The 23,272-nt window shown below is 38.3% G+C and overlaps 1 protein-coding gene across 1 annotated transcript in view; it reads left to right on the top strand.

Moving 5' to 3' along the window:
- Positions 1-712: 712 nt before the first annotated feature.
- LOC122814458 (E3 ubiquitin-protein ligase TRIM39-like) overlaps positions 713-23,272 on the top strand; it is a 64,123-nt gene continuing 41,563 nt past the window's right edge. The window contains exons 1-2 of the mRNA XM_044087038.1: positions 713-1,106; positions 10,310-10,405. Coding sequence (XP_043942973.1) covers positions 936-1,106; positions 10,310-10,405 — 267 coding nt within the window. The 5' untranslated portion in view covers positions 713-935. The remainder of the gene's footprint in view (positions 1,107-10,309; positions 10,406-23,272) is intronic.

The following is a 23,272-nucleotide window of genomic DNA, read 5'->3' as shown; positions in this document are numbered from 1 at the left end:
CAGATAAAAAAAATAACTGTTATAACTGTTTTAAGCAATAATTAAGGGAGAGTTAGAAAATATTTTTTGCACTAAAATCTTAGGACATTTACCATTGTTCATGTTTTTTTTTTTTCACGGTACATAGCTGGTCAGATAAGTGGTAACCATAGCCTAAGCCTAATGTCTTTTGTTAATGTTGTTTAAGATCATCTTGAGCCATTTGTAAAACTTTAGGATGTGGTTGAAGAAAGAACAATTCAGCCAATCCAACTACCTGCTTTAAAAAAATAACATTCTGGAATTTTTCCTGTGGGTTGTGGTCTGAGTCATGGTTAAATGGCTGAGAATGGTCACTGCTTCCAGACCACTTATTAACTAAGTAAAAAAACAAAACAAATAAAAGCAGAAGGAGTGAATATGAGAAACAGTTCGGATTGAAGTTTAAGCATAGTTTTGTCTGCTTTCATATATTTGAATTTACTTAAAATGTCTAATGTAGTTTACATCTGAGTGAAAGTTTGTCTGATCCTGAAAGTTGAATATAACAGAATAAAAAAAATATGTGTTTAAGTGAACAAACACACGCACTGGGATAATTGTCAAAATGTACATGCGCTAACTGGCACACTGCCCCTTTAAATGGAGGCTGTTCCTTTTACAGTCACTTACTTCCTGGGTTGTAAAAATGAAACTAAAAAGTATAGAGTGAGTGTGCTATATGTAAGCTGGGTTTATGCATAGTAGTGTAATGTGCTCAGTTTTCATGGCATTCTAGTCATTTTGGATTGTGGACATCAGTATATCACTCTGTTGATAGATTTTGATGTAAAGTAACACAACATTTCTGTCAAGAGTTATTCAGTGGATTGAATGTTGTCTGTATACATCAAATACCTCAGGGGCAGAAACTGGAATACAAAAGTGAATAAAAAGACTTCCGGGAGAAAGAAATCATGCAGAATCTCTGTACTACAAATGGGAGAACAGAGCAGTGCTGTGGTGAGCACAGAGAGAGACTGGAGTTGTTCTGCCAGGAAGATGAGTCCTTTATTTGTGTCCTGTGTGTTCCCAGACATTCCTGCCACAACTTTGTGTTCCTGCATGAGGCAGTCAGTGTATATAAGGTAAGTGACACTGTCTGATGAATAACATGAAGTAAGAAAATTACCCCAGTATTCGATAGAAGTAAAGATCTGTTTTTCTTTTTTCCTCAGGTTTCCACATGGAAAATTGTATTGCTTAGTTAATATCTTTAATGATTGTACAGTTGAAATTCCATATTTCAGGCACAGATTGAGAGTACAAAGACTGTGGATTTTTACTATTTTTGAATTATGTAGTTCTGTTCCCTTTTTGAAAAATCTCTTGGCCAGAAATCATAGAGGAAGAGATAAGAGAAAGTTGTTCTTGCCAACACAGATGTTTGCAGCTGGCAAGGCGGAAGCTGGGACATTGGGAAGGTTTAGAAGTTAATATTATGGAAGGAAGTTCCAGGGTATACAACTGTCCCAGTATAATGTGTGTCTATGACAGGAAGGTTATGCCAGTCAAATCTGAATCAGTCTCTTAATGGATAACCATGACATTATTTTTTATTTTATTTTACATTTGACTACCAGGGTGGTATGCTGATCGCAGCTGACAATCTGCAGATACTGACCTGTAAAAAGATAAAAGAAAGAGAACAGAAAGGTGGTAAGAGGTACATTATTAAAAACAAAACAGAAAGAAACAATATATATATATATATATATATATATATATATATATATATATATATATATATATATAAACAGAAGCAGTTAATAGAGATAGCAACAATTGTGAGAGAAAATGTAAAGTTTACAATTACTGTGATGATATTTTATGATTATGTCATGGTGAAAATGCCGTGGTGTAATGAGAGTCAGGGCAGGGTATGGCAGGGGAGTTAGGAGGCATTAGTAGTTGGAGAGAGTAATACTAGAATTTGGGAAGCCCTTTTGTGAACTCAGAGCTACTGAGGGCATACCATGCTTAGACTTTATCTGGGAGTGTGACATGGCTGAGTACAGCTGTTTTTTGGACAAATATTATTATAAAGATGTACTGCATTATGCAGCAGCAAACCCAGCCGAAATCTATCCTCCATGCATTGAAGGCATTCCCATTACCCTATAGCAAACCCAGCCGAAATCTGTAATCCATGCATTGAAGGCATTCCCTTTACCCTATAGCAGACCCAGCCCAAATCTGTAATCCATGCATTGAAGGCATTCCCATTACCCTATAGCAAACCCAGCCCAAATCAGTAATCCATGCATTGAAGGCATTCCCATTACCCTACACAAACACACAGGTACAGTTTTTGCAAAGGCTACTGGTGAATGGAGAGACCACGCAACCTTTCATATGAGGTATTCATGTTTTCTCTGAAGATCGCAGTTTTGACTTAGCATGTATAAATAAAGGGTGGTGGGGGACAAAGCTCTACAGAAATTATTTTTAATACCTTCTGGCTTCTCTAGCAGATTTTCATAATGAACGGTAATCATTCCTCTGTAGCTGATGTATCTGCTGCATTCACCCTAGCCATGCCCAAACCTGTGTGAAAAGGTGAGGTTGTGTGACTTTTGTAACAGTGTGTGTTATACTAAGGGTGACAGTCTACATAAGACATTGATAAGTAGTAGGGCACTAACAGTAAATGGACCCACTGAAGATGAAAGGGCTGTTTTGAAATGAATCCCACAGCCATCGTTAGTAAGGCCTGTTCTTTTCTATGTCTTTGTGAGCAGTATTACAGAAAGACTGAAGGAAAAGTCTGACTTTTTTAAGGGATCTCTGTTGGTGTAGAGGGATAAAACCCTGACTCAGGTGACCTAAGCACTCAATCATTCGTGTGGGACTTGGGCATGCAGGTTGATAACCATATTGCCTCCTTTGTAAGGAAAGCTTTCTACATAGCCTACCTCATTAGGAAGGGCATCTCATCCAGTGACAAGGTGGTTATAACATTCCTGTATTCTTCCCTTATAAGACCCATTATTGAGTACAGTGCCCCTTTCAGCAAGTACCTCACAAAACACATGCAGCAGCTGGAGAGACCACAGAGATTCCTCACCTGGAGAATCCAGGGCCTCAAACATCTACCCTACACAAGTAAGCTAAAAGCCCTGTCCCTCTACTCAGTCTCCCACAGACTCCTCAGAGGTGACCTCTGTCTGGCATAAAAAGCAATCTCAGACCCCACCCTGATGGGACTGCTGCATGTCCGCAAGTCAAGCTCCACTCGAGTAACCCAGACACATGACCTCAACCTGGTCAGTGACATCAATAGGACTTGTTGGCAAGACAGATTTGTGTCCCGGAGACTCCCTCTCCATGTAAAGCAGATTACCTCATTAATCCTTTTTAAGTGCAACCTGGATAACTGGATAGGGAACAGAAAATACACCCCTGGGATTCCATCAGTGTACCTGCTTGACAGTGGCATAGGGTGCTGACTTGTTGGAACATAGGCCAGATTCTTGGCTAGGCTTGTAAGGGCCTCAGGGCCAATAGCCTAGTAACTTCTTATGATCCTATGAATTCAGTTAGCAGATTGGGCGGCACCTGTTGGAGCTGGTCGGAAAGAAGAGGAATGATGAGGCATTGCCTACTGACATTTTCTAAAGGAGAGGTTGTAGGGACTCGTTGGAAGCTTAGATGCTTCTTTAGCCATTGTGGTGATTCCAGGTCAGGGATGATTGCCGGTACTGCAGTAGCTGGATGGACAAAGGACACATAACCACATATGTTGACGAATATTCCTCATGGTGTCAATGCATGCACAGCTGAGTGATGTCTCCCCAATGTCTTAGTGAATTGTATTTTTTTTTTTTTTTTTTTTTATTTATGCTTTGTTGACCAGGTTAGTTGTGTAGGCTAGTAGCCGCTTTTCAGGTGGGAGTCGGGGACCTGAGTTTTATATTACTAAGGGAAATTTGGCCAGGGCATTGGGGAATTTCCACTACTCTACAGCCGAGTGCTCCTCCAGGCGTCTTCTGCAGTTAACTCCTACTGCTCCTCTAGGTGTCAAATATTGATTGTTCATATTTAAATTAATAATTTCAAAACCATGTTACTTACAAGGTACCAGGATATTTTGTCTTGAAGCATATGTGATGGCAAACATAACTGTATTGATATTTGACCTCACTCAATGAATATTTTCTAGAACTGCAAGGTGATAACTTCATTTTTTAAGGCTTAAGCCACGCCCACTGGGAGTTAAAGGCACACACTCAAAAGAGCTGTACTGGAGGGAATGAGTTAATTGCTGCTGTGGGATCTTTTATATCCACCTGAGCTACCACCAGCTCATGCCGATCGGGCCTGTGTTTAATGTCTCATCTGAAGGATGGCATCCTTAGGAATGCATCACCCCCTCCCTTATGCTACATTACAGTGTCAGCAATCCATCTACCTGGTGTGATAATAGAACCCACAGCCTTCTGCACCAGTGGTGAGCGTACTAACGTTTGCACCAGTGCCACTGCTAAGGCCTGTTCGGGCCTGACTGGAAGAATTAGCTGGCTGAAATATGAAGGCCTTGGCTATTTTGCTCTTGTCCTAGTCATGGGGGCATTTATATCCCAATTGCTGTGAATTTTTCAAGTCTGAAGAGATGAGATCCATCTGAGGAAAAGAAAAAATCTGGGGTGGGATACATCTATGATGTGGTGGCCTTTAATGATGAGGAGGGATGAGGGAAGTTGGGGATCCAAAGATAGTAGATGTTTTAAAAAAAGTTTGCTTTTCGTGTGTGTGTGTCTGTCTGTGTGTCTGTGTGAGTGTGATGTTGATGTCAAGTTCTGTAGTAAGGCTAGTATACAGGAAAGTTTTGGAACTATTTTGCAGCAAGATTGGAGGGATGGCTACAACCTAACACTTTAAAGTCACTGCACAAAAATGAAAAATAATGCATCCATGAAATGCATAATTTATCTTATTTCCCCTAACCTTTTCTTTACCTGTCCCATGGCTTTATGAATACCTCTGTAGATTTCCTCTCCATCACCATTTGGGAAGTCCATTCTTATTTTCATGGTTTCAATGAGTTGTTGGTCCTTGCAGTCTGCTACCTTTGCTCTGTCTTCTCCTGTCCCTTCTTTTTCAGTCAGCATGATCCTATTTTTCCACATAATGCCTTCCTGTTTTTTTTCTTGTTTGTAATGAAAAGAACTCCAGTTTGTATAGTCCCCAGCCTGACTTTTTTAGTTTCAGATGAGACAACTTTTGATATCTTTTATCTTGGACTTCCTGTGGCAGTCTGATATCCTTTTCCTTGTATGACTTCCACAACTGAACATAGCACACAAGGTGTGGCCTGACCAGAGTTCACAGTACTCAGCATCTGTTCAGTGGAGGTATTTGGCACCCAAGGGGTGGCCTGACCGGGGTTCACAGTACTCAGCATCTGTTCAGTGGTGGTATTTGTCACCCAAGGGGTGGCCTGACCAGGGGTTCACAGTACTCAGCATCTGTTCAGTGGGGGTATTTGGCACCCAAGGGGTGGCCTGACCAGGGTTCACAGTACTTAGCATCTGTTCAGTGGGTGTATTTGGCACCCAAGGGGTGGCCTGACCAGGGTTCACATTACTCAGCATCTGTTTAGTGGGGGTATTGCCTCTTTGCTACTGGAGTCAGCATCTCTTGACTGATGCCTTGGACCTCTCAGTCATTTCCTGATGATCCAACCTAGGTGTGATTTCCCTAATTGGTACTTCTTACCATGGTTGTTATTGTGATGTAAGTATAGTATTTTGCATTTGTGTGCACTGGAACTGAAATTCCATTTTTTTGGCCTGTTGGTCAGCCTTTTTATATCCTTCCTTACCATTCTTCACCCCCTACACCTGACTTTTTTTCATAGTGGACAAAAATAGAATATAATGGAGGAAAAGAGCCCAAAATCAGGGATGATGTGTAAATAGTACTCTGATTCACTTTGAAAGTTTATAGAATAAAAGGTTTTGCATGTACTTTGATCCACTTTGAAAGTTTGTAGAATACAAGGTTTTACATCTACTCTGATTCACTTTGTAAGTTTATAGAACACAAGGTTTTACATCTACTCCGATTCACGTTGAAAGTTTATAGATTAAAAGGTTTTACATCTACTCTGAATCACTTTGAAAATATATAGAATAAAGGTTTTACATCTACTCTGATTCACTTTGAAAGTTTATAGAATAAAAGGTTTTACATCTACTCTGATTCACTTTGAAAGTATATAGAATAAAAGGTTTTACATCTACTCTGATTCACTTTGAAAGTTTATAGAATAAAAGGTTTTGCATCTACTCTGAATCACTTTGAAAGTTTATAGAATAAAAGGTTTTGCATCTACTCGGATTCACTTTGAAAGTTTATAGAATACAAGGTTTTACATCTACTCGGATACACTTTGAAAGTTTATAGATTAAAAGGTTTTACATCTACTCTGATTCACTTTGAAAGTTTATAGAATAAAAGGTTTTACATCTACTCTGATTCACTTTGAATGTTTATAGATTAAAAGGTTTTACATCTACTCTGATTCAGTTTGAAAGTTTATAGAATAAAAGGTTTTTACATCTACTCTGATTCACTTTGAAAGTTTATAGAATAAAAGGTTTTGCATCTACTCTGAATCACTTTGTAATTTTATAGAATAAAATGTTTTACATCTACTCTGATTCACTTTGAAAGTTTATAGAATAAAGGGTTTTGCATCTACTCTGAATCACTTTGAAAATATATAGAATAAAGGTTTTACATCTACTCTGATTCACTTTGAAAGTTTATAGAATAAAAGGTTTTACATCTACTCTGATTCACTTTGAAAGTATATAGAATAAAAGGTTTTACATCTACTCTGATTCACTTTGAAAGTTTATAGAATAAAAGGTTTTGCATCTACTCTGAATCACTTTGAAAGTTTATAGAATAAAAGGTTTTGCATCTACTCGGATTCACTTTGAAAGTTTATAGAATACAAGGTTTTACATCTACTCGGATACACTTTGAAAGTTTATAGATTAAAAGGTTTTACATCTACTCTGATTCACTTGTAATACTCTGATTCACTTTGAATGTTTATAGATTAAAAGGTTTTACATCTACTCTGATTCACTTTGAAAGTTTATAGATTAAAAGGTTTTACATCTACTCTGTTTCACTTTGAAAGTTTATAGATTAAAAGGTTTTACATCTACTCTGATTCACTTTGAAAGTTTATAGAATACAAGGTTTTGCATTTACTCTGATTCACTTTGAAAGTTTATAGAATAAAAGGTTTTACATCTACTCTGATTCAGTTTGAAAGTTTATAGAATAAAATGTTTTACATCTACTCTGATTCACTTTGAAAGTTTATAGAATAAAGGGTTTTGCATCTACTCTGAATCACTTTGAAAGTTTATAGAATAAAAGGTTTTGCATCTACTCTGATTCACTTTGTAAGTTTATAGAATAAAAGGTTTTACATCTACTCTGATTCACTTTGAAAGTTTATAGAATAAAAGGTTTTACATCTACTCTGATTCACTTTGAAAGTTTATAGAATAAAAGGTTTTACATCTACTCTGATTCACTTTGAAAGTTTATAGAATAAAAGGTTTTGCATATACTCGGATTCACTTTGAAAGTTTATAGAATACAAGGTTTTACATCTACTCTGATTCACTTTGAAAGTTTATAGATTAAAAGGTTTTACATCTACTCTGATTCACTTTGATAGTTTATAGAATAAAAGGTTTTACATCTACTCTGATTCACTTTGAATGTTTATAGATTAAAAGGTTTTACATCTACTCTGATTCACTTTGAAAGTTTATAGATTAAAAGGTTTTGCATTTATTCTGATTCACTTTGAAAGTTTATAGAATAAAAGGTTTTACATCTACTCTGATTCAGTTTGAAAGTTTATAGAATAAAAGGTTTTACAACTACTCTGATTCACGTTGAAAGTTTATAGAATACAAGGTTTTGCATCAACATGCATTTTTTTAGTAAAAAGAATTACATTAGAGTTTTGTATCACATTATTGACATTTATCCTGCCTCTGTAACTAGACATTCCTTCTGATTTTTTTTCTTTTTTTTTGGCAGCTATGTCAGTCTTCATTTGTAATGAATAATGTTTTCTCTCCATCACTGAAATGTTATAACTGCACTGTAAATATAAATGTATACTTTCCAAGAACTGTACTTGACAACAGCATGTAATTGTTTTTGTGAGAACTGCTGTTATTTCTTCCATGTATTTTTTTATCTTTTGTATTATTTCTTTGTTGATAACTGGAGATTTTTCTCCTCGGGCCTCCACTGAAAAAAGACCTGCGCCCAGTTGGACTTTCCAAGTAAACTAATTTAAAATAAGTAAATATTGTAAATCCTTAGAGATTTTCTAGAAAAGCAGACATTTTATGAGTCAAAATTAGAGATGTTGTAGAAAACTAGGGATACTTGAAAGCTTTATGTAATCCCTTCTCTATGTGTTAAACAAACTCATTGTACAGTACTGGATCCAGTACTGACCCATGCAGTACTCCATGAGTCATGCGCCTTATTCACGACTGCACCATTCTAACCACAACACTCTGTGTTCAGCTTTTCAGTCATGCTGCAGTTCAGTCCCTCAGTCTGTTTCATCCTGACCTGTGTAGGTCCTCATAGCACCCTTCTAACCACAACACTCTGTGTTCACCTTTTCAGTCATGCTGCAGTTCAGTCCCTGAGTCTGTTTCATCCTGACCTGTGTAGGTCCTCATAGCACCCTTCTAACCACAACAGTCTGTGTTCACCTTTTCAGTCATGCGGCAGTTCAGTCCCTCAGTCTGTTTCATCCTGACCTGTGTAGGTCTTCATAGCACCCTTGCTGCTGTCTCTGGAAGACTAAGTCAGAAGCCTCAATTAACTCAGGGAGACATCATCTCCTAATTCTCTGCTGTCAAGTTTTCCTGTAACCTAGTTATAAAAACCAAATCAAGTTGTACTGACCATTCCTTCAGCCTTGGGTTAATGTTGGTTGTTGTCCTGGACAATGTTGCCCTACAGGAAAATGACCAGCCTTTCCCTTGGGATTCTCTGTATGACTTTGCCTGCAACCACAGTTAGCCTAGCAGACTTGTGGATCCCAGATTTTATTTGCTGTGAATCGGTCTTCAGCTAATTCCACAATAGCTAGTAATCTGTTGTAGATCCCCGTCATCAGATCGACCTGCACACTGGCCAGGAAGATGGTCCATGTGGTTCCCATATGTATCCTGCCTTTTGGCAGACACTTCCCTGTATGTGTTTTTGGGGTTTATTTGGGTTCCCATCCACTACTGTCCCATGTAACTAGGTGCACTTTTCTCCACGCATCAAAAGGAAGTTTTAATTCAGTATTTCTGGTTTTGTCTGTATTCTTTTATCGCCTGCTTGTCCTCACTGAGCTGCACTAGCTCTTTCCTTCCATTCCTCGTTTCTGGTTTATAAACCCTTTTTTAACATCCTTGCCCCAGTCTGACAAATCCCTCCATGAGACTTACTAGCCCTGTTCTTTATTCCTCTCTTCTGGTATATAAAGCTTTTTTACCCTCCATGACCCAATAACAAAATGGATCATGCAGTTATTGGTTTTCTGTGGGCTGTGTGTGTCATTTTTTTGCCTTTATTCATATTTGTTTCATTTATTTTATTACAAACTATGTGAAAGATCGTGGAGGTGCCGTTTGAATTTGGAGAGGTAACTGCTCATATGTAATATGAGGAAATCGGTTTTACAAAAGGACATATTGATGACTGGCAAAGTTGTATTAGATAAGCATAGAGTAGAATATTGTGTTGGAATTCAGATATGCATCATTGATATGTATTGGGGATTCATGGATGGAAATAGGAGGTAAAATCTTAGGATCTGTAAGCCATCCATAAGGTAGCAAAAATTGTTAATCTTTGGCTACAAGGAGACTCATTGTTTATATTCCTCATGGTTTCCCCCCCTTTTCATTTCTTTGCATGACAGTGCAGGCTTCCATTTTCTGACATTATTCATACACTGTCATTTAAACTTGGGAGTATAAAATGTGCCAATCCTGTTCTGTGTAATATTATTCAAATAACGCACAATGATTTAACTGTCTGTTCATGGTTGGGTCTTCAGCTGCACTGTACAGTCTCTGTGCATGTCAATATGTTTCTCTTTGCAAAGACATTAAGTAAATTTGCTGACTCCTTATTTACATTCCACAACTATGGAAAATTGTTATGATATTTTTGCAGTCTATATTCTTTTTGTTTATGTTTTTCTTTTTTCTTTTCATTTTTATATTTATAGGACAAAATCAAAGTCTCCTTATCGGTTCTTGAATCCAAACCTAATGATCTCAGAAACTTAGCAAACAAGAAAGAAAAGGAACTTGGAGACCTACAGGTAAGTAAACGGACAGTGATGTGTTGCAGATGTCTTGAATGGCAGTAGTCTGTAAAGAAAAGGAACCCGTACAGGTAAGTAAACTGACAGTGATGTGTTGCAGATGTCTTGAATGGAAGTAGTCTGTAAAGAAAAGGAACTTGGAGACGTACAGGTAAGTAAACTGACAGTGATGTGTTGCAGATGTCTTGAATGGAAGTAGTCTGTGACAAGAGTAAATGAGGCACCAGGCATGTCGTTCAGTCTGCTTCATATATCATTTTATGGTGTAAGTATGTTATTAGTTAACGGTGAGCACTGCACGAAATCTGGTGTTATATTGTTATATAGCATTACCTTGTATGTGTTATGTTTAGGAAAAGTGAAACATTTCAATACCCAAGTGGAGTCATATTTTATATCAGAAAGCAATTTGGAGGCACTAATGTTGTTTTCCTTCCATCTTTTCAGTCTTTGTGAATGTGATTTGGAAAAGATAATTGTTAAGTCATGTAAATAGTGTTAACATTTCAAGCACACAATTCATTTAAAATTATAAAATTGTGGGGTGGGAGGTTGGTGTAATGGTTAAGGTGCTTACCTTAAAAACACAAGGTGCAGGGTTTGATTCTCACATGGGGTAATTGGCTAGGCTTAAAATGGTCCCCGAGGACAGTTAGCCTAGTACTAATCTATGAATTTATTTTAAAAATGTAAAATACTTGCATTACCTAAAAGTAATTGTCACTGTCTTTGTGTCAGATATGCTGCTGAAGCCTGAGTCTGTGTAATGTACACTTGTATAAGCAGTACTTCAACAAGGAGGTTATCTGTGTAGTCATTAATAAGCTATGGGTATACTCAACTTGTAAACCATATGAAAATTTCTCACAGTCATTCTGTATGCTGTGAAGGCCAGAATCTAATTTATGCTGCCTTACACCCTGATGTTACTTACTCCAGACCTGCTGTATAATCCACACTGCGATATGGAATGCTTAAGTGACTGCTTCCATGAAGGTTGGAACCAAATGGCTAAAATTAAAGACTTTAGCTCTGAAGGGGGGGGGGTCTATTTTCCATACTCCCATGGAGGGGGCTTCACTCCTATACATCCTTGCTTTAAGATATTTTGCACCAAGGACATACAGTGTAGAGTGCATTAACAACTTTTGGGGAAATGATCTGTTGCGTGGGGACTTGATTGTCCCTTCACATTGACCAGTACAATCTTCAGTTCATGATGGCAAAAAAGAGTGAAGTGCTTATATCAGACAAAAATTAATACATGTTACTGTAGAGACAGTGATCATTTTCTGTTTTACTGTGGTTTCCAGGTGAATTTTCCAAAGTTTATATTGTAAATCTTAAGTTAGTGCAAAACAAATAACTTGTTCACCAGTGTGGGAGACTCAGAAAAATGCAGCTTGAGTTCCACCTCTGAAGAGTGAAGGATGGTTACCCTTATGAAGCTGCACCGTCTTCGTGAGGGGTATCATTTCTGCAGTAGCATATATCACATGGGTTGTATTCCAGGTAGTAAAATTCTGTCCAGTTTGGTCAATAAGGCTTAGCGGCACATTTGTATAAGTAGTAATAATTAACAGATGTAAGTTAAGCAAGATCGACACTAGAATTATTGAAAAGAAAGAGCTCTGATGTACAGCTCCAATAACTGATAATTGTGAAATGTAAGCTAAACATAGAATAGCACTACAACTGGAGGATGCTTGCTAATGTGGGAAACAGTATGAAAACATTTTGAGACTTTGTATCTACTAGATGACATAGTTTATGAATTTTTTACCACTTTTAGACAGGCTGTGGTAACTTTAGTACGTACTTGGTTATAGCCAAAATTGGCAAATCTTCTGAAGACTGAGGTGAATGCTTAGAGTTTGAGAAAACACTGTGGCCAGCTGTAAAATGAAGACTTGTTAACTCCACAATCCTGCACTAAAATGCTTTCTTGAAAAGATCCTACTACACAGCATGTAGTGTGCTTTTATGTACTGAGAAGTCTGTTATCTGTGGGTGAAATTCAGAGACGTACCATGTAAGGCCACATACACAGGAGTGCAGGGAAAAAGACCCAGTTCCATTTCAGAGATAACTAGAAAATCAGGGCTGCAGAAATAATACATGACTGTGCACCAAGCAGGCAGCTGATGCCGAAGACGTATACAAATGAGGTACACGGTACAGGTAAGAGTGCTAACACTCTTCAGAGAGGGATACTGTGTGGTAACACTGTTTACACAAATTATATTACATCACATTTACAAAGTGTGCTAGCACCTGTTTGGTAGAAAGAAAGCACAACCTGTGACTCCCCTAGCTATTTCAACAGTTTGTACAGATCTCTATGGGGCAAAATAACCATCTTTTCTCCATGTTTCATCATATAATGCAAAAACTGCTGCCGATTACAACAGTAGTACAATAATGTCCGCTTCAGGCACTGCTCTAACATACATGTCCCTGCAGTACATAGAGCAGGGGAAAGGTCCTCATTCTTGTCACAACAGGAGTGGTTGTAGCAGCTGTTACAACACATCAGCACTAAGCAGTAAGAAAAAAACACTGTAGAACCCACCACGCTGGAGAAATTAATCAAGGTACAAAGCATAAATCCACGAGGCAGTTTATTGAACGATAAAACAGGATAAGCGCTTTCGCGTACTATTAACGTACGCTTCTTCAGATCAAAGTTAAAATGAAGGCTTTCCTTTTTATACTAGTGCAAAACCATCTATTATTCAATTAACCATGTAATTATAAAGTTAATTGTCAAACCTGGCCATTATCTTAAAGGCACATCTCTGCTTTCTTACAACATAATGTGTCTTCCATACAAAACTAAAAATAAATTATAAAATATAAGCTGTTGTTGACAGCCTATGTATAAAACATCAAGCATGACATATAAATCAACAATATTACAATACTGCAAGTACTGCTAAAATACTGAGGCAATTAATATACAGATAACTTCCAGCTGAAAAACAAGATTAGATGACTATTGCAGAAAATATAAACTGCATAACTGATGTGAAGTATACTAACCTAACTCTTTAGTACACCTGTATTAGATCAAATCATAACCTCTATTATACTAGCAGAATATTATCATATGTATAAATAAATATATAGACATATATAGATAAATAGATAAATATTTAGATATATAAAAATATCTAAGACTTTCTGGTGGTCTAAAATATGTGCATATACATATAATAACACTGATATATACAAATATTTATATTATTTATTTATTTATACTGAAACTAGCATATATATATGCAGACATACTAGCAAAGATGAAATATGTAAGGAACCTTAATTCCAAGTGTTGATGTTTAGTATCTCTATACATTAGATAATATTCCTAAATATACATTTATACACACTTCTTTGTTTTGTTTATTCATTCATTCAGTTGGAATTATACAACTTTTTACATTTTTACATTTTCATTCACTTGGAATTAAGGTTCCTTACATATTTCATCTTTGCTAGTGTGTCTGCATATATATATATATATATATATATATATATATATATATATATATATATATATGCTGGTTTCAGTATAAATAAATAAATAATATAAATATTTGTATATATCAGTGTTATTATATGTATATGCACATATTTTAGACCACCAGAAAGTCTTAGATATTTTTATACATTTTTATATATCTAAATATTTATCTATTTATCTATATATGTCTATATATTTATTTATACATATGATAATATTCTGCTAGTATAATAGAGGTTTTGATTTGATCTAATACAGGTGTACTAAAGAGTTAGGTTAGTATACTTCACATCAGTTATGCAGTTTATATTTTCTGCAATAGTCATCTAATCTTGTTTTTCAGCTGGAAGTTATCTGTATATTAATTGCCTCAGAGTTTTAGCAGTACTTGCAGTATTGTAATATTGTTGATTTATATGTCATGCTTGATGTTTTATACATAGGCTGTCAACAACAGCTTATATTTTATAATTTATTTTTAGTTTTGTATGGAAGACACATTATGTTGTAAGAAAGCAGAGATGTGCCTTTAAGATAATGGCCAGGTTTGACAATTAACTTTATAATTACATGGTTAATTAAATAATAGATGGTTTTGCACTAGTATAAAAAGGAAAGCCTTCATTTTAACTTTGATCTGAAGAAGCGTACGTTAATAGTACGCGAAAGCGCTTATCCCGTTTTATCGTTCAATAAACTGCCTCGTGGATTTATGCTTTGTACCTTGATTGATTTCTCCAGCGTGGTGGGTTCTACAGTGTTTTTTTCTTACTGCTATCTTGTTGTTCGCTAGTAGACCCTTAGAGAGTGTGACATCTGTTTGAATTTTAACACATCAGCACTACAACTGCTTCCACAGACACCGTGGCATTTGTTCACTTTAGATATCTTGTGGTCACTGTGATCGAATGTAAACACTTCAGATGCTGTTACAACACATCAGCACTACAACTGCTTCCACAGACACCGTGGCCTTTGTTTACTTTAGATAGCTTGTGTTCACTGTGATCGAATGTAAACACTTCAGATGCTGGTGCAACACATCAGCACTACAACTGTTTCCACAGACACCGTGGTTTTTGTTTACTTTAGATAGCTTGTGTTCACTATGATCGAATGTAAACACTTCAGATGCTGGTACAACACATCAGCACTACAACTGCTTCCACAGACACCGTGGCCTTTGTTTAGATAGCTTGTGTTCACTATGATCGAATGTAAACACTTCAGATGCTGTTACAACACATCAGCACTACAACTGCTTCCACAGACACCACGGCCTTTGTTTACTTTAGATAGCTTGTGTTCACTGTGATCGAATGTAAACACTTCAGATGCTGGTACAACACATCAGCACTACAACTGCTTCACACAGACACCGTGGCCTTTGTTTACTTTAGGTAGCTTGTGTTCACTATGATTGAATGTAAACATTTCAGATGCTGGTGCAACACATCAGCACTACAACTGCTTCCACAGACACCGTGGTCTTTGTTTACTTTAGATAGCTTGTGTTTACTATGATTGAATGTAAACTCTTCAGATGCTGGTACAACACATCAGCACTACAACTGCTTCCACAGACACCACGGCCTTGTTTACTTTAGATAGCTTGTGTTCACTATGATCAAATGTAAACACTTCAGATGCTTGTGCAACACATCAGCACTACAACTACTTCCACAGACACCGTGGTCTTTGTTTACTTTAGATAGCTTGTGTTCACTATGATCGAACGTAAACACTTCAGATGCTGGTGCAACACATCAGCACTACAACTGCTTCCACAGACACCCCGGCCATTGTTTACTTTAGATAGCTTGTGTTCACTGTGATCGAATGTAAACACTTCAGATGCGGTACAGCACATCAGCACTACAACTGCTTCCACAGACACCACGGCCTTGCTTACTTTAGATAGCTTGTGTTCACTATGATTGAATGTAAACACTTCAGATGCTGGTACAACACATCAGCACTGCACCTGCTTCCACAGACACCGTGGCCTTTGTTTACATTAGCTTGTGTTCACTATGATCGAATGTAAACACTTCAGATGCTGGTACAACACATCAGCACTGCAACTGCTTCCACAGACACCGTGGCCTTTGTTTACATTAGATATCTTGTGTTCACTATGATCGAATGTAAACACTTCAGATGCTGGTACAACACATCAGCACTGCAACTGCTTCCACAGACACCGTGGCCTTTGTTTACTTTAGATAGCTTGTGTTCACTATGATTGAAGGTAAATGGCCTTTGTTTACTTTAGATAGCTTGTGTTCACTATGATCGAAGGTAAATGGCCTTTGTTTACTTTAGATAGCTTGTGTTCACTATGATCGAAGGTAAATGGCCTTTGTTTACTTTAGATAGCTTGTGTTCACTATGATCGAATGTAAACGCTTCAGATGCTGATGATGTGGCATAGAGGGATTATACCTTGGGAAGCACAGGTTTTATTAGAAGCCAGAGCACTAAAGGAACTAAGGAAGGATGGGAATTAGAGGCCAACAATGGCCCCACCATCCTTCAGGGAGGAGTTGGACAAGGCCAGCGAGGACTGGATAGGCACAGTAGTGTGATGCCACAGATTTGCAGAGCCATGCTCTCTCACTGGCTTTAAAGTGGCAGGCACTGCACTGTGTTTCTGCCCTGTGTGGGGGTGGTAGGGATATATCAAAAATCTCTGTAACTCCCTATTCAATTTCTCCAAGTCTTTTGGGTTTGTAATACATGATGGGAATGGACCCCTTGCCTAATTCAGGGCATGTTTAAAGTTCATAAAATTAGTGCTGTTTCATTATTAGATGTTGGCAAAAGGTGCTCTATGCAGCACCTACAGTGTGCCCAGAACTGACTCCTTCTGTAATTCATATGAAGTTACATGATTTGGTAGCATATCCAAGCACAATTCTAAATTCTTAAAGACCTGTTGCTCCTACTACTGTTAGAACTATCGGTGTATCTCTCTTTCACATTGATCTCACTTCTGTCTGTTCATAGGTTTCTAGTGGTGGAAAAATTAGCACTGACATTACATCAACGTCAAAAGTTTCAGCATCAAGCTGTTTTGTTGTACTCCTAGGCAATCTGGATAAGGTATCAGCCAGATATAACAATTTACCTTTTGTGTAGACCATGTAGAAATTGTGCTTTTGCAGTTTGAGCATCATTCTTTGTAATCTCCCTGGAGAGGAATGCATAGACTTCTTTAGAATGATAACTAAAGGATGATGATCAGTTTCGATCTGGATAGCTCAACCATAAATATAATCATGAAACTTGGAATGCATAGACTGTTGATGATCAGTTTCGATTTGGATAGCTCAACCATAAATATAATCATGAAACTCGGAATGCATAGACTTCTTTAGAATGATAACTAAAGGTTGATGATCAGTTTTGATCTGGATAGCTCGACCAAAAATATAATGATGAAACTTGGAACATGTGAAAACTATCACCAAAAGCTCTTTCTCAATTTCAGCATAATGCATCTCAGTTTGAGTTAGTGTCCTTGATGCATAGGCTACTGGTCTGCCCTCTTGAATAATGACTGCACCTAAACCAAATTTTGAAGCAACACAGGAAAGAACAACTGGTTTATTCACATCATAGTATCTTAACGTGGGGGGGGGGGGGGGGGCAATTTTCTGACATTTCTAAAATAGCTGTTTGTTTGGTTGCGTCGAGTCTTAAACTTGTACTTGTAAACAAATGACCTATGTATGTAACTTCTGGAAGTCAGAATTTGCACTTTAGAGGACTGAGCTTTAAGCTTACTTCATGTGCTTTTTCTAGAACTTGCTTGACGTTTCTGTCATGCTCTGCTTCGCCATTGCCCCAAATAATAGATTGTCTACTATTGTGACACAAGGATAACCTGAAAAAAATTTGTTCCATTGCACGTTGAAAGACTTCACTTGCAGAATTTATTCCAAATGGCATCCTTGGGAATCTGTATCTGTCCAACAGAGTACCAAAAGTGTTAGAAATGAGGATCAAGCATCACTTGCCAAAATGAACTCTTTGCATCCAAAACAGAAAATACAGTGGCATTCAGTACACATTGGATGATATGGTCTTTTCAATGCTTTGCTCAAATCTCTAGGATCAATACATATTCTGATTTCGTCTGAGTCTTTCTTATGTGCGGCTGCCATGGAAGGCACCCATTCAGTTGGTTCTGTGACTGATCAAATCACACTTTGCTGCACCATCTATCCAACTGAGCTTTACTTTGTTTTGCATTGCTATCAGAATTCTTCTTGATGGTCTGACTACTGTAGTGATCTCAGGGTTTAGCTTCATAGACTACACAACTGGAAGTTTGTGCAATTTCTCATTGATCACCTTATTGAAATGTTAGTCTTCGGAACACCAAAGGCTAACATGCTGGGGAAACAAAGAAATTGCAGGAAATAGCTCTTCTCTTCCTTTAAACTAATCATAGGATCATAAGGAGATTACTAGGTTATTGACCCAGAGGTCATTTTAAGCCTAGTCGTTTCAACCCAATGTTATAACTAGAGGTACTAGTCAATACCCAAGATTGCATTTAGTGATGACTGCCCATGTCCAGGAGGGCTGTGTTTTCTATCTGTGGTAAGAATTTTTGGTGCCCCATCTACTCATCCAGGTTCCTCTTGAACAGTGTCATAGAGGTGCTCTGTTTCACATGAATTGGCAGCCTGTTCCAAAGCCATGGCAGTCATTGGGAGATAAATCTGTCCCTCCAACATGTCCTGTTTAAGTTGCAGGTCATATTCAAGTCCCTGGAATGGGTAGCCCTAGACCCATTTGATTTACGGATATCCAGTAAGTTCATTAGGTTTGGGTCATGGGTGGCTCTGTAGGTCAGGCATAAGTCTCCCCTAAGAAGTCCATACAATATGGAGTATGGTGACAGGGATTTTAATCGTTCTGTGTAAGGCACTTGCTGGAGGCCCCTGATCTTCCCTCTAAAGTCTCTCTAATTGCTGTAGGTTCTTAGTACAGTACATACCGAATGAGGCATTATACTCAGTTATGGACCAGATAATGAGTAGAGGGAGGTTATAACGTATTTTGCTCTCAAGGTGATGTCTTTACTAATTAAGTGAACTACATGGAAAGCTTTCCTTACAATGATAGACACATGGTGGTCAAAGTTAAGGTCACGGTCAACCTGTGATCCCAGGTCCCTTACCACTTCATGGGTATTTAGGGTATTGTTATTGATTTGATAGTGTAAAGGGACATTTATTTTTTGTGCCAAAGGAAATGGTGATGCACTTCTTTGTATTCAGTTTGAGACTGTGACTAATACACCAGCCGCTGGTCTGTGTGAGACCATCCTGGAGTATACTGACATAATTTGGGGATTCAGTGATTGCACCTAATTTGCAGTTGTCTACAAACTTTATCAGCCACAACCCTTTAGTTTTGACCTGAACTTCTGAGAAGTAAATATCGAACAGTAGGGGGCCCAGCATGACCCCTGTGGCACCCCACTGGTAACAGGTGTGCTGGTCGATGTGGAGTCACCCACTTTTATAGTGTGTGTCCGGTTTGTGAGCCAGTTGGCAACTCATCTTACAATGAAGGGGTTTACATTCAATTTGCCAAGTTTAACGGTAGTGCCTGGATGTGGGATTGTGTTGAAAGCCTTTGCCAAGTCAAGGTATGCTATGTGCATGTATTTGTCCTCATCAGTTGCCTTGGTCACACATTCAAAGAAATCCACTTTAACAGGCAGTATATGTCCTTCACAAAGCCGAAATGGGTAGGATCTAGGGTTTGGAGATCACCTATGTCTTTATTTATAAGGTCCATAATGATACATTCCATGACCTTACAGATGAGACTGGTCAGGTTTATAGGTCTATTGCTAGGCCACATTAATAACTGTAGCTGTTCTCCATTCCACAGAAACAAAGCCTGTGGTTAGGCTATGATTGAAAACGGTACTTAGTGGTGATGCTAGTTCATGTTTTAGCCTATTTATAAGACAACCTGTAATGTCATCTGGTCCCATAGAGGCTGTGTTCTTTGTTTTGGACAGGGCTTTGTGGACCTGCTCTTCAAATATGTAAGGTGGGGGGAAGTTTGGGGGATGGTTTGTTGTATGTTAGGAGGGAACCTATCTGGTAGCAGGTTCGTTATCTCTGTGGGGTCAGAGTGTGTGATACCACTGGCCACCAGTTCTGCACATGCTTGGGTCCTACCCTTTAGGTTATGTACAGAGATGCAAAAGGCCTTATAGTTATCCTTGGCAATACTTGCTAGGTTTCTCTCAAAGGAGCTCTTGGAGAATTTGACAAGTTGTCTTATTTTGCCTGTTAAAACTGAGGAGGGTGCTTTTCCACTGATGAGTCCTTGTCTTTGTCTTTGTTTTCTTGGACAGCATTTTTTTGTGTTTATTGTAGAGTTTATTGATGCTGGAAATCCACCATGGCAACTTGATTTACTTGGGGGTCTGGCTTTGATTCTGTCTGGTACAGCCAAGTTTATACACTTATGCAAGTGAGTGCACAGGGCTTTAGTGTAAGCTTTGGCATAGTTACCACTTTCATCTTGGGCTGGGGCTTGGAATGCAATTATACCTTCACCTAGGAGGGTACAGTTTGCCTTGGTGAAGTTTTTTAGTCTGATTTCACCCTTTGTGAGTTCTGATGTTAGTGTCATTCAAAGATGACTGACTTGTGGTCAGTTTTAACTAGTGAAGGTCCAACAGTTACAACAGTATACCTGTTTGACATGTTGGTGAGGACAAGATCTAGAATGTTTCTTCCTCTTGTTGGGGTATGCACAGTTTGCTCCAGGACATTTGAATTCACAAAGTCAATTAATTTTCGTTCTAGCCAGTTTGGGCTAGAGTAGGTTTCCCAGTTGATTGTGGGATAATTGAAATCCCCCATAACCAGTGTGTTTGGTAAAATCTGGATTGTCTTCAGTTTGGTTAAGTAGGCTTTGTGGGTGTCATGACCCATGGAGGGGGAATCTATAAGTGGCTAGGACTTGAATGGTGGTCTTACCCATCATAACCTGGACCTGGAGTAACTCCATGGAGTTGTCTGGTCTAACTAGACATGAAGTGAATTTATCTCTAATATACATTGAAACACCAACTCCTTTGGTTTTCATATGTTCATTTTCCGTTCTAAAGGTATGGAAGGCATTATAGCCTTGCAGGGCTGGTGTACTCTCTGAGGCCTTAAACCAGGCTTCTGTGACTGCACAGACATCTACATCTTCTAGTGAGAGAAGTGCTTCCAGGGAGTGCGCTTTTTGGTTTAAGCTCCTAGCATTTAGCAGCATGACCCTTTTTTTGTTGTGCTTGGTTAATGTCCTGTCAGTAATGTTGTTTACGAGACCTTGCCTAAAAAAGGCTCTATGGGGGAGACAAGAGCCTTTTCTAGCAGCTGAAAGCTTGGGCATGCCAAGTGCAAACCTTCTCTAGCAAAGCAGCCAGGTATGTCAACCATGGCTTTCCAGGCAGACAAGAACTGGATCCCCTTTGAATGACACCAAAAACTAAGCCAATTATTGAAATGAATAATTTTTTTGCTTATACTGTGTCATCATTCTAGGTGAGGGTAGTATGCTGCTCAAAGCTAGGGACATACCTGCTTGAGACACATGCTCAGAGAGCTCAACAATGTCTCTCTTCTCTTCATATAGTCCGGTTAGATATGTCTCAGGTCATTCACAGCAACATGAACTATGACGGAGTCATAACAGTACTTGTTGCTGAGAGACCTGAGTTAATGCATGATTTAGCAACTTCTGGCACTGGACAGGCAGCAGTCTGTGACTTTCTATGTGTCCAGCCTGGTGAGTGGGACATCCTTGTGTCTCACTATTGAGTCTCCAATGACAAAAAAACTTAGTCTTTGAATGTTACGCCTTACGGGCTTGGTGGGTGAGACACTGGTGTTGCTATGTGTCAAGCCCCCCTGAAATTATTTATACCGACTCCAAGATCACAACACCTTAGAGAAAAGGGAATATACTAAGAAAGGCTGTCTTAGATTTGGTATATACAAGTCCTTATTTTTCAGCCATGGAGTCTCGGCATTGCAGGATTCACTTATGCAGGTCCTGATACTTCATATGGTTACTCATTCTGTATCTGTCCACACTGGCTCTCACAGATCATTCTTTATCGGAGATGTACTACCCATCCCATTTCATCACATGTACAGCTCTAAGTGACACATCTACTCTCCAACACCATAGATCCGTATTTGACAGTCTGTAAGTAATATATGTTCTTTAATTACAGAGATCAGCCTGAACAGTTTTTTATTCCAGATGTTTTCCCCAACATTACACACCCCACATAGGTCATTCTATGTTATGTCAATCCCAGATTTCCACAGTATGTAATTACAGCTATATTACAAATTCTTGCAGGATTTAGTGATTAAAATACAGCACAGCTGTTTCATTCTGCTTGTATATACTGATTTTGTCATTGTAGAAGTAAAAGCCTTATGTTGGGTAACCTAACTTTTTCCCTTTGTGAAACGTTATCCTACATGTGGTCAGGTTATATTTTTGCATTTGAATTTTATTTAGAAATCCTGTTTTAATATAAGGTCTCATACTTTCCTTACAGTGGTATCTCCATTTATATAACACTGTTGTGCACTTTCAAGGTTAGCACCTTGTTTCCTGTTGCATGATTGTGGGGTTGGTATATTTAAATAAGGTTAATCTGGAGAATTAAGCCCTCCATATGGGGGTTGCAGGGGGGGGGGTTCTCTTCCTGCAGAATAGGTTGTAGGTGTTTTATGATACATTTAAGTAACATTTTGTTTCATTAGCAAAAGTTAACAAAACATAACTTATGTTACAATGATTTGATTGAATTTGGGGGAGGAAGACATTTTGAAAAAGTATTTTGTACTACAGCAGAACCTAGGCTTTGTGGCTTTCCTGTGTTGCTCTGATCCACATCATAACTCGGCTACCATGATGATTCCAAACTCTTTTTCCTCTTAGTCAGTTACCGGCCTTCCTACTGTGACTGATCCCACATTGCTTCTAGAAGCTGGAAACATCTTCCTTCTAAGGGTAAGCCCTCTTACTTATCAAATATGTCCATGGAGATGTTAATCATCTGAAGCCTATCAGACTATATAGCAGGGGTTGGACTGGCATATGGCCAAATCCGTCAAACCGCCAGGAGCCTGCTTGCTTTTCTTTTCTCATTTTGTTTCTTCCTTCCCAGCTTCAGATACCCAAGTGTGCAGCCAGAACATTGCAGTGACTCTTGCGGTATATTAAGGGTCATCCTTGTTCTGGGTATCCCCTTTCAATACCTCCAGAGAAGGATCATCCATGGTGGT

The sequence above is a fragment of the Protopterus annectens genome, chromosome 10.part0, assembly GCF_019279795.1.
Source record: "Protopterus annectens isolate FY-2018-M chromosome 10.part0, PAN1.0, whole genome shotgun sequence".
Classification (NCBI taxonomy): domain Eukaryota; kingdom Metazoa; phylum Chordata; order Ceratodontiformes; family Protopteridae; genus Protopterus; species Protopterus annectens.
This window is presented reverse-complemented; position numbering and strand designations above follow the sequence as displayed.